At 41.3% G+C, this 12,115-nt stretch overlaps 1 protein-coding gene across 1 annotated transcript in view; it reads right to left on the minus strand.

Annotated features, from left to right (window-relative positions):
- The window catches only part of LOC119410390 (vacuolar protein sorting-associated protein 13B), a 59,758-nt gene that overhangs the window by 41,102 nt on the left and 6,541 nt on the right, over nt 1-12,115 (minus strand). Inside the window, exon 3 of the mRNA XM_037677301.1 lies at nt 10,039-10,182. Coding sequence (XP_037533229.1) covers nt 10,039-10,182 — 144 coding nt within the window. The remainder of the gene's footprint in view (nt 1-10,038; nt 10,183-12,115) is intronic.

Below are 12,115 nucleotides of genomic sequence, written 5' to 3' on the forward strand. Positions count from 1 at the left end.
TGGTTGACTCGATCCCTATTGGATTTTAAGATTGGTGTGGATATAATTTCCTGATCTAATGTCTGAGTGGAGCGGATCAACCCCTAGTGGTCTCTAAGAGCTGAGAGATGCTGTTGTATCAGCCTACACCTCGGGAGGCAGAACACTGAAAACAGTCATGCTTACAGAACGGCTTACACAAAATTTGTGCACAAATGAACACAAACTGTGGCAGCACGTAGAAATAAGCAAGAATGTAGCAAACTCAATGGGTGACGTAAAGTCATTAACGATTCTGGCCCATTGTCTGTGTAAAAAGCTAAAATTACACGATAGTTGAAGTAATCTTCCTTTAGCTTCACCCTGGATGTGCTCCCAGCAACGAGAGACAATTACTCTGATGTCGTTTCTCAAGTTCTCTTGGGAAAATGATGCACAAAACATGCACAGTCAGAGTTACAAAGAAAGATTGATAAAAATGGGAAAAATGAAAAAGTGTAGACAATAAGAAGAAGTGTCCTTTAGACAAACCCCAGCAAGTAGCAGGTGATGCACAACTTTAGATTGTTTTTGTACTATCTGAGCTGTTTTCAGTCTCAAACAGATTTATAAAACCCTGGCGTGTATATCATTCATTACCTCGACTTCATGAGGCTTTATGGCCCAATCAAATTCCACTCACCGGCATGAAAACAAAAATGATTTTATACTGATGAATCAGTGAATAGAAAAATCAATTTTTGGTTATTTTACCAGAAATTATACACCAGCATGTGGCATAAACAAATTAAATAAGACACCTAAAATGGTCAAATCAGGTTCAATTTTCAAACACTGTATCTGTGAATGCTTCTGTGGAAAATCTCCCAAAATCCTGAAATAATTCTACATTTAGTTCATGTTCCATATTTAGTTTAAAGGTGAACAGTTCATGAGCATAATCCTAGTTCTGCAATCAACCAAACAGAAGAGAAACAGAACTTTCACTTAACTCTAAGTTAGCTGATACTCTGCATCACCTGTTATTCTAGGTGGATTCTTGCTTATACAGGTGGCGGGAAAAAAGTCTGTTTCCTCTTTTCACCTCTTAAAAAACTTAAATTCTGTGCGTTTTTTCTCAGAACAAAGTCCAATAAAAGTGTGTTTACATGTATCTCTACTAGTTGGCCTTGCGTGCCCTGCTTTTACTACTCCCCAGGGTGTGTGACCCTGTTTCCCCTGCAGGCGGAGAGCAAGGGCTCTACTGACTCCTGCTCACCTGAGCTGTCACTCGATCCTCGAGTTCACATTCGGGGCCTCACGGCTCTGCTCAAAGGCCCCGTTTGTTTCTCTGCTCAGAATTCCAGCCTTCATGATTTTATCTCAAGTTTTCACGCCAATTTTGCCAAAACAGATTGAGAAGGCAGCGAATTCAGCTGCTACTGATCTCGAATAGATTAAGTTTCCAAAAGGCCAATTTAAGAATGTGCTACGCTTACACTGTGAAAAGGAGGCTAGCTCGCATGTAGGGGCTGAATGGGGATGGCGACTTGTTTTGACTGGCTGTCAATTAACAGTTGATTCACACAGAAGGGTCAGCGAGACAGAGACAAAAAATATATGGTTTCATAACAAAAGGAGGGCAGTAAAATTAACATTGGCTATAAAAATATGTGTGTTTAAGATAAGCCCAGACAACGACACGTACTTTACTGATGTGAGACAGCCAGAATGGAAACGGAGATGGCTGCATGGGGAGCTCTATTTATTATTTCTCTCAGCAACAACAGGGTGAATGAAAATAGAGCTAAGCATGATGGGAAGAGGTCAGGGTGAAAGGAATATGGCCCTCAGAGAGGGTTAATAGCCAATATGACTGGCTAAGAGGTGACCTCGGAGGAACGCTGGCTCCCACATTTACAGAAAAGTGCTTTGGACAGAGCGAATTAAAAAGAAAACCAAAGCAAATGTCAGACCTTGACTATATCCTGCTGTTTTATGTCTCATCTTTGACGATTACTGCCGTACTTCTTATAATCTGTCATTTGGGAATCCACTGTCAAGGTGTCTGATCTGTTCCTCTTTCCTGGCTTTGAAGTTTCACCTTCGTCTGATGTGCTTGTAATAATGATGCCTCTCAGATCACGTACAGGGTCCTCGGTCTTGGTGAGACTGGAGGTCAAACATGAAACTTCAGCTACAAGACAATATGAAACACTCATCACAGAGAGGAGCGGTTCTTGGAACTGGTTTAGTTTAAACACGCACAGACGAGGATAAAGCCCAACGCCGCTGACAGAGCCAAACTTGTCAACAACACCGTGGCTTAGATAAGCTGCGCTACGTGTTTCTGACATTCAACAAAAACTACCAGAAGAAAGTTTTATTGTTATACCAGAGGGCAGAAAAGGTTACCACGATCCCACTGTGCTGTACTTTGCAACATGTTGACTGAGGACAGAGGTGAAGAAAAGTTGTATCATTTTTATTTCGTTTTGAAATCTCCAAATAAAAACCTAAACTAGTTCAAATAGGGACACCTGGACTGTTTGCCAACTCTCATGATCGAGTCAGAATTGAGTGATAATGCTTTAAAAATGTCATGGATGGTTTTTAAAAGTACATACATGTGAAGAAGTGAGTTTCAAAGTTGCATTGTTTCTGAATATCTTGTAAAACTTGACATTTTTTGGAGGATTTAAGACTCTGTTCAAATACGCATAGGTCCAGATTAACTACGTTTAGCTCAAGTCTTTGTGGAAACCAAATCATCTGTACAGGATGACTTCTTGCTATTCTTGTTGCTGAAAATCTTATTTTTTTGACACTATAATTTATAAGCTACAGTCTTAGCTGTTATGAAATGAACTGATCCAACACCTGTTAGTGATTTGTGATACAGATCGAAGAGCCTAAAACTCCACCACAAGCCTGCGAATCAAAAACAATGACTGCTTTTATTCTGTCAAAAGTAACATTAAATAATGGTAGACATGGATACTTTGATAATGCACAGTTATGCAATTTAAACAGCTCAAATCAGATGAAACAAATAAACTTTCATGATCAACACATTTTAGTTCAGCAGTTGAAACAAGTACAATTTCAAATAAGTTCTTCAAGTATAACACCGTTATGATAGACATTAACAGCAGCACAGGCTTTTATTCATGTCTGACATAAATGATAAAACTGACTATTTTAACACCCAACTCATAACTAAAAAATAAACCTGCTTTGCTATCCTAACTAGCTGCACAGCTGGAGAGAGAAAAGCTCTGCAGAGAGTGGTGAAGGCTGCACAGAAGTCTGATGGAGTCAGCCTCCCCACCATCACAGACATCTACACCTCCACATGCAGGAAGAGAGACATCTGCAACCCTAACCAGGAAAATCACTGTAATGCCACTTTAATTGGAGATTGTCGTTTTATATGTGCTGCTGCTTTCTTACCGTAAGCTGCTGTACTCATATCCATCTGCTCACAACAGACTCATGTTCAGGCTGCTGTTTAATATACCACATTAAATTATATTATTATTGTTTAGTGTATATCTTAGATTCGTATATACCGTTTCTTTTTTTATAGTTTATATTTTTGCTATTTTGGGGTGTAACTGGGACCTTAAGTACACAATTTTGTTCCACCTCATGTACCACGCGATGTGAATAACAATAAAAATACCTTGAACATTAACTTTAACCCTTTCAACAAACCTCCATGACAAACCCAATTGGCTGATCCTTCTTTAAGTGGGATAACTTTTGGGGACTCCGCGGTGGACATTTCCCCCTGGGTCCCTTGTTTACCTGGGCACCGTAACAGGAAAACATGGAGAGGGAAGTGAGCCGATGTTTTGTGCAGGACCCGCCAGAGACGCAGCAAAGCCCCTCTCCCCTCAGTCCTGCTTTTGGGCGTTCAGTCTGAAGAATAGACTGGATGAACTGCGCAAATTGATTTATTGCAAGCGGGACACGAGGAGCTGTTGTGTCTTTGCTTTTGAGGATACTGGGCTGGAGTCGTCCATCCCTGACTGTGCTGTGGCTCTGGACGACTTCTCCATCTACCAGCTCGACAGAACTGAGTCATGTCTGTGACACCTAATATGTTTGTTGCTGCTGCACGATGTGGTTGTATCATGAGTGTTGCTGCCTTGCCATCGTGGTTCAGTTCATCTCAGTGTTGCTCACTGCCTGTGCAGTGGCCTGTCACACAACCTGTGTACTGTGTGCAATATGTATCATGTGCATTTAAACAGTGTTACTGCCTGTGAGGTACTTGTTTGTACGGATTCATTTTACTTGCATCGTTGTATTCTACCATGTTGTTTACTGTATTTCTTTTGGACCTTGTAGATGTGTTTCTTTTGTCTTTTTTTTGGTGCTTTGTTTCGTACTTTTGTTGCACACTTTGGTATTTCTTGGAGACAGTTCTTCTTGTCCTGAGCACTTCATTGCATTGTTGACCTTGTGTTGACCTGTATATGACAAACAACCTAAACTAAGTGGGGGTGTCTAGTGCAAATGATCAAAACGCCTCATAAAGACCAGAGGTCCACTACTGAGAATGTGTCCTAAAATTCTAAAACAAATATGAAGTTGCTTCAATCTCTAAATAATCTTAAAATTTGGATGGATTACACATAGCACACAGCAGTCTTGTCTCATTCTTCTTCTTCATGGATATAGCATTTAGGAAACTTAAATCAAATTACTCAACGTTTTAAACTGTTTGTTGCTAGCAAGTCCTACAGAGACATCTCTGAGGCTGCTTAAGTAACAATTACCACAGTACTTAACCACTGTCCACTCCAGCTTCCACAAGGACCCTCGTTGTAGTTTTGTTTCCAATAGTTTACATTTGTGGTCAAGATAATGAACGTGCATTAATGGGTGCTCTTTGGGGGGGGGGGGGGGGGGTATTTTTGCACTTTAGCTTTTCATCACAGTTCAGCTTAGACAGTTAATGAACTTGTTATTTAACTTCTAAAAGATGACATCATAATTTATTCTGGGTACTAACGGAGGGATTCTGCATACCACCAGTTGTACTTTGGACCATCATTTGAAAATACTGGTTAAGTTAGTTTAGTGGTTTATTAAACACACTGGCTACAGTTTAGTGTTTTTTGTCAAGTCGCTTCTTGACCAGAGATTTGGCTTTCTGTCCAAGTACTGTATAAGTACAGTTTGCACTGCAGCTTGTATTATTTAGACGGGCACCTCAGACTACAGAACAGAAATATTAACATTTTTTAACTGACAACTGTCGTCAGTGAAGGAAGCCTCTCTTCTATCATCCAACATACTGTATGTACATCATTGCTTAGTTCTGAATGAGTCAGTATTGTTCCTAACCATGAGCTGTGCCGGTACCACAAGGGGCAAAGAAAAAAGGAAAAACAAAAACAAAAATAAACAAACAGTGAAAATGTCCACTCAAAATAACACCAAGAGGTGGTGAAAGAGATGCAACTCAACAGGTAACTCTTATTTACTCCTAATGTGTTTGCTTAAAATCATATTTCTGAGGTTCTGGTGATGCTTGATATGTTCTACCTTACTTGTATGTGCACCAACAGCAGTGTGTGTGTCTGTGCATGTGTTCATGTGTGTGTGTGCTCAAGTTCTGGAGGAAGTCTAAAGCTCTGCTTCCCATGCGTGTAATCATCCCAGGATGAGGTGGAGCGGGACTTCCCCTGCACCAGAGGGTATTTTCCTCTCACTGTGGTACTCGCACATGGCTGACCCAGTCTGTTGGTGTGTCAGAAAGACAGGAAGACATGCACTAATATGGAAATGAGGAATGCAATTAAAACATGACCAGTTCAGATTGGACAGATTATTACTGAGGTGACTGATTGGCACCCAGAGAGTGACAACGACAGTGAGACAAGTTTAGGAGGACAATGACTTGGTTAAAAGACAAAGAAAAGAATTGCAATCCTCTCACACACACACACACACACACACACACGTGAGTGCACATGCAACACCCCCCCCCCCACGTCAGCTGTTTAGAGGTAAACACGACACTTGTGACTCTCAGTAAAGGCTGCAGACAGTTATGATGCAGGGAATGTAACGACAGTGTGTGTTTGATGGTATGTGTTTCTGTGATGTTGGGTGACACAGCTGATCACAAAGCAGTGAGATAAGACCAACAAACTGCTCTATCATCTATTCTTAGCTCCTGGGCTTCAGGACCTCGTGCTGCTGAAAGCCGTTTGATCCAAACCTAGCCTCGCTTCATCATCAGAACATCAAGCAGACGATACTGAGATGATGTCAGACTGTAACCAACCATAGCTAATGACAAGATACACATTCAAATAACGTAGTGACTTAAGAGCATCACATCAGTTAGTGGAGTGCACAGAGATCATGTTCCTCTTACTTTGTCTCCCAGTCAGGATCTAAGGGAAAACTGGTATAGTATCCTGACCAGCTGGTTCTAGAAAACAACAGACAAATAAAAGTATAAATATGTGCATAAGCATGTGTGCGAACACATTTGTTGCTTAGCTCAGGGTCTACAAAATGACTCAGAATCCTACACAATGCTTGCAAACATTACCCACGCTTCTGGCTCGCCCCTCCACTGCTCAGAAACTCGAAAGCCCCAACAAAACAAATTCATTAGCTGACAATAAAACACAGCTGTGAGGGGTGATGGGAAATGTTTGAAATTAGTGTATGGGTTGAAAGAGAATCTGTTCAAGACAAACAGAGTGTGGAAAAAGGGACTAAGGGGTCTGCTAATAGGGGAAAGTAGTAGTGCTTCCCTTCAGCTTGTTTTGAGGACCGTGCTGAATGGAAGTGCACAACAAAAACAGTTTGTTTCCATCAGATGCAGGAGTCCCTGGACATCCAACTTTTTTCAGGTCATCTGGACAGTTTCTTTTTTTGTGCTGAAACGTTTCACCTTTGGTCCGGAAGGCTTCATCAGTCAAGGAAACACACAACAAAACTGATTCTTCCCCCAACAGCTTCCTCCAAAGTGGAACAAACCATATACCTGGATTATTGAGCATGGACTTTGTTAGTCCCTGGACATGTTTAAATATTTTGCACAGGTTGTCTGAAGGAAGCACAAACACACCTGTCAGTCTGTATAATTAAACTCAGTAAGGATGTTGGAACAGAACACAGATTATATTAGATGCGATAAGATAAATAAAAGGTAAGATAGATAAATAAATAAAGAACTTGTGGCGAAATTATATCATGATCATTCTAGAAACCATGAGAAACACAGCCTCTACAACTTGTCAGCTGTGGGTTGATGGGCTAACCAGTACAGTCTCATACCCCACTCATCAACATGCATAGTACCGACATCATCTGCTCCTAATGTGTTCTACATTTTAGCAGGGGAAGATTAGCTGGTCACTGCCTACTCACTACAAGAGCAAGGATCTGAAAAGTTTCACATTATTGTTGCAACATTTACCACTAGAGGGCTCTACAGCTTATAAGATGCACTCCTACAAACCAGAGCACATCACACTCAATTAGACTTACTACATGCAAATAGTATTAAGCAGAATTTCCAAAATGCCAAAGCCAGGGCACAATTATTTAGAGAAACCTTCCCAATGTCTGTTTAATAGCATTGCTGAAAATACACCAGTCAGGCACGACATTCTGACCACTGATGGGTAAAAAGAGAAAGCTGCTTGTTGTTGCAGCACAGAAAATAAAGACATTCTCACATTTGACATCATTTTCCCCAAAAGGGCCCTCCCTATATTTTATCTGCTTTATAAACGCATTCAAACAACATATCTCATGAGACCTGTCGGAGGGTAGTGGGGTGAGTGACTGAGCGCTCGACATGGCACATAGTACGGTCCTTATGTTGTATGTCACTACGTACGGCCAGGTGTCGAGACGCAATGTCATGGTGACATCACTACTTTAAAAAAAAACTGAATGATTCTTGGAAATGAATGCATCTTCAAGATTTGGTTCCCTTCAAAGAGCCACATGTCCCATTTCTAAACTCCATCTATGTCGAGAGTCTGTCCTATAGAGAGTGGAGCCAACGATCCACAGGAGCCTGAAGATCAGCTGCTGACAACTAAAGACTCAAGGACCATATGTTTAGACATTTGTTTATGTCTTGATCTGTCAGAGCTCGTTTGGTAGCATTAGAAAGATCTACTCAATTTTAGTTTGCTGATATTATTCTATGGCTTATAAAATAATTTTACACTACTATAAAAAGCAAGTGTAAAGAAAAGTATATGTCCAATGCAACAAAATAAACTTTTACAGTAAAACAAACAAACAAAAAAAAAAGTATATATATATATATATATATATATATATATATATATATATATATATACACGCACACACACGCACGCACACATTTCTTTGTTTTATTTTACATGACTCAAACCCACCGTGGAGCATGTAGATCTGTTAACCAACAGTCAGTTATTTTGTCATTTTATCTGTCTCTTTTATTATGAGTCTATTTGGGGAGCACAATAGATTACTGGTTAGCACAGTTGCCTGGGTCCTGGGTTCAGTCCCTGGTTGGACCTGGGCTCTTTCTGTGTGGAGTTTGCTTGTTCTCCTCGTGTTTGCGTGGGTTTTCTCCGGATACTCCGGTTTCCTCCCACTGTCCAAAAACATGCATGTTAGGCTGCCTTCAGGCCCAGGCCTCCCTTGCAGAAAGATCTGTGGCCTCTATGGGATTTGCCTGGTGAAATAAAGGTTAATAAAATAAAAATAATTTCACTGCATCCTTTGTTCATTCATTTGTTTGCCTTTTTTTCCTAGGAAGCCTTCAGCATGTTTCAGAAGCTTTCAGAGGGTCTGAGTCATCGGAAGCACTTAAGTAAACATTTCCTCTTTTAAAGAATCTCAAAATGAAACAACATTAAAGTCACTTTGGTAATTTATTATATTTGAACTCATCCCCCTCCTTAACTCTCCTGGCCCCCTTTGCTAGAAGTCCCATCTTCACCATTGCTGGTAAATATTTTTATATTGTTCCATTAGAAGGTTTTATGAAGCAGTCAGACGAGGCAAACGGCGCCTGAGCGCTCGTTGTCTTGTAAACAATGGGAAGGGCCCTGAAAGCTGCATCTGAGCCGAGCACACTGAATTAATGCCACATAACAGAGCTGCGACGCTCTGAACGAATAAATATTTAATTGTGCTGATTTCATACATAACAGTTAGGGGTGATAACTGGGGACACTGCAACAGAAGAATCATCATGATAGATTTAGGAAAACATGTGCCTATGCTCATAATAACATGTCAAATTATGTTCTTTTAAATGCGTGTAAACAAACCCTGTAAACAAAAATGAGATGATCCAGTCAGTGCGTTCCGTTACCATACGAGTAGAAAACAGAAAAACTCACATCCTTACTGTTTGATTGAAAGGACCTAAATACTTCAACAGAACATACAAATCTGTGTGTTCATAAACCATCCATCAATCATCTTTACCCACTTCTTCCTTTTCGGATCACAGGGGTCACTGGTGTCCATGTCCAGCTATCACTGTGTGAGAGGTAGGGGACACCCTGGACAGGTCTCCAGTCCATCACAGAGACACAGACAGACAAACGAGACAAAAACATTCACTCTCTCACTCACACCTACAGATGATTTAGAGTTACCAATCAGTCTAACATGCATGTCTTTGGTCTGTGAAAGGAAACTGCACGCACGGAGAGAACATGCAAACTCCACCCAGAAAGGTTCTGGGCAGGGATTTGAACTGGCAACCTCCTCGCTGAGAGGCAACAGATGTACCAACTGAGTCACTGTGCTGCTGTGTTCATAAACATCAAGCTTAAATGGAGTAGCCTTAAAATTAAGTTTTTCTTTTACGTTATAAGCCTGATGGGCCCCTGTGTACACAATTTCGTTCCACCACATGTTCCACACGTGGTGCGAATGACAAATAAAGAAACTCTGATGTGCAAAAACTAAAGGAAACATGTAAATATGGTTTTTTTTGTTTTGTTTTTTTTCCCTACATATGAGTAAATAGAGTAAAAGTTGAAGTTAATGTCCTCGTGTCTTTATAACTGTGAACAGTGTACGTACCTGGGCACTTTTCTCTGGAGCATTTTGGCCCACCATGTTGTCTCTGAGAAGCTGCTGCAGGAGCTGCACCTGGGCAACACTGAGGTAGAAATCCAGACTGCTGGTCACATTCACCTCCAGAGAGTGGCCACACACCACCACTTCCTAAGGACAAGGGAGGTAGAGCAGGGAGACATTATAAGAGAAGGTGGGAGGAGAGAGACGGAAATTGGTTCAATACATCAGGAAAGTTTTGTAGCCTCACTGTGGACTCCTTTGAACCTTAAAGCCCTGTGTACACATAACAAACCCTTCTCTGTCCAGGTCTATGCTCAGTGTGTTTCTATCTCCTCTCCAGGGTCCCACCCACAGTCAGCAGTGTAAATCTCAGCAAGGAGGTTACATCTGATAGGATATTACTCATAGACAATGAAGACTGAGGCACACACATGAAGCAGAGCTACAATCAGTCCACACAGGGTACTGCTCAGACCATCTACCCAACTCCTCTGTTTAAGAACATACACCGTTTAGGTTAGTTTCATATAGTAGCATGCACTTTTATGTGTTGAACTCTACAAAACATGCTAAATATGACAGAAAATAATTAAAAATAATTTTGCTATATTTTTCTTCTCCTCCACATTAACTAGTTCAAAGGCCAGTTTTGTTTATGTTGTTACTGGCTCCAAGTCTTTAAATCAAAGAGGATTACACAAATCACTGTGTGCATGTGTGTGTGTGTGTATGCATGTGTCAGTACAAACTATGGATTAGCCGTTACACATTGTCAAGGGGCGCATTAGCGTGGTCGGACAAGGCATCAAAGAGGCAGGAAGTCTCAGAGAGTCATGCCAAAAAACATCAGCTGTATAAGCAGAAAGGTTTGAACTCTTGAGGTCAAAAGCCTCCATTACATGGTGGACTGGCTGAGGGACTTTTAATGAGCATGTTACTGTATGTTAAGAGCAAAACAAATATTTTCCATATATCACATATTCCATGTCTGTTTTCATATGAACAACAGATCCTAAGAGCAAGGGTTGCAGTCGTGGCTGTAACTGGTCAAAGAGCAAAAGAACTTAGTTTAGCAGTGCACAAACATGAATGAAGTGCATCAATTGATAAAATTTTCTCGACGAGAAGACGTCGAAGGAGAGCCCTCTTGCCCTGACGGGACACTTACAGCTGGATACACGATACATTGCTGGGGGCAGTGGAAGATTGTGTGTCTGTCCATATTGTCCGTTGAGGATGTAGAAGCAGCGTACGTAATTGGATTTATGATAACAGGATTTCTGCTTTTTGGAGTTGGCGGTTACCTGGAATATCGACAAATACGGAAAACGTAGGCAGCTGTTCTGGCCATTGTAAGGCTGCCCGACTTGAGTGAAGGAATGTGCCAAGTGATGACTACTCAACCCAGATGCTGTGTGAGCTGAAAGCTGGACGCAATTTCTGAGAATCGCAGGCCACTTGCAGCTCCTGAAACTCACTGGCGGGAAAAAAATCGACCTTGGAGAAGCTACAAGCTCGGCCTGGCAGTGCTGACCACAAAATTCGGCTGTTTGAAGTTGCCATTGAGATATACCAGTAAAACTATCAGGCAGACAGAAATCAAGCAGTCAATCTGACCTAAAATAACATCTGAATCTGGCTCCCCCATGTCGGCCTTGAATTGGCCAACTATCTCAAACTCACCTGGATGTTATGTGAACAAGAAGCTCTGCTCTCTGCTCTCCCCGCTCCCATCCTGAGGACATATGTGGACCTGTATCAGAGCTGAGCCGGCTGATACACACTGCACCATCTTTTATTAAGACTATGGGGACTATCTGGCAGTGTCCACGGACAAACTCACCACCTTCATTGGCCTTCCTCATGCATATGTATTATGTCATCAGCATGTTGCTGTTTCTGTGCTGAGGTTTTATTTTTTTGCAACATTCACTGTGTCCCGTCTAGGACACAGTGTGAGATATGATTTTTTTTAATACCACCCCTTCCCCCGTGTTTCTCTTTTCTTATCTAATGAAAATGGCAGCGCCTCCCATGAGGCCGTGGCCTCAGACACTCCGTCTTCCCATGCCTGTTGTTT

The sequence above is a fragment of the Nematolebias whitei genome, chromosome 5 (assembly GCF_014905685.2).
Source record: "Nematolebias whitei isolate Nwh7 chromosome 5, NemWhi1, whole genome shotgun sequence".
Classification (NCBI taxonomy): Eukaryota; Metazoa; Chordata; class Actinopteri; order Cyprinodontiformes; family Rivulidae; genus Nematolebias; species Nematolebias whitei.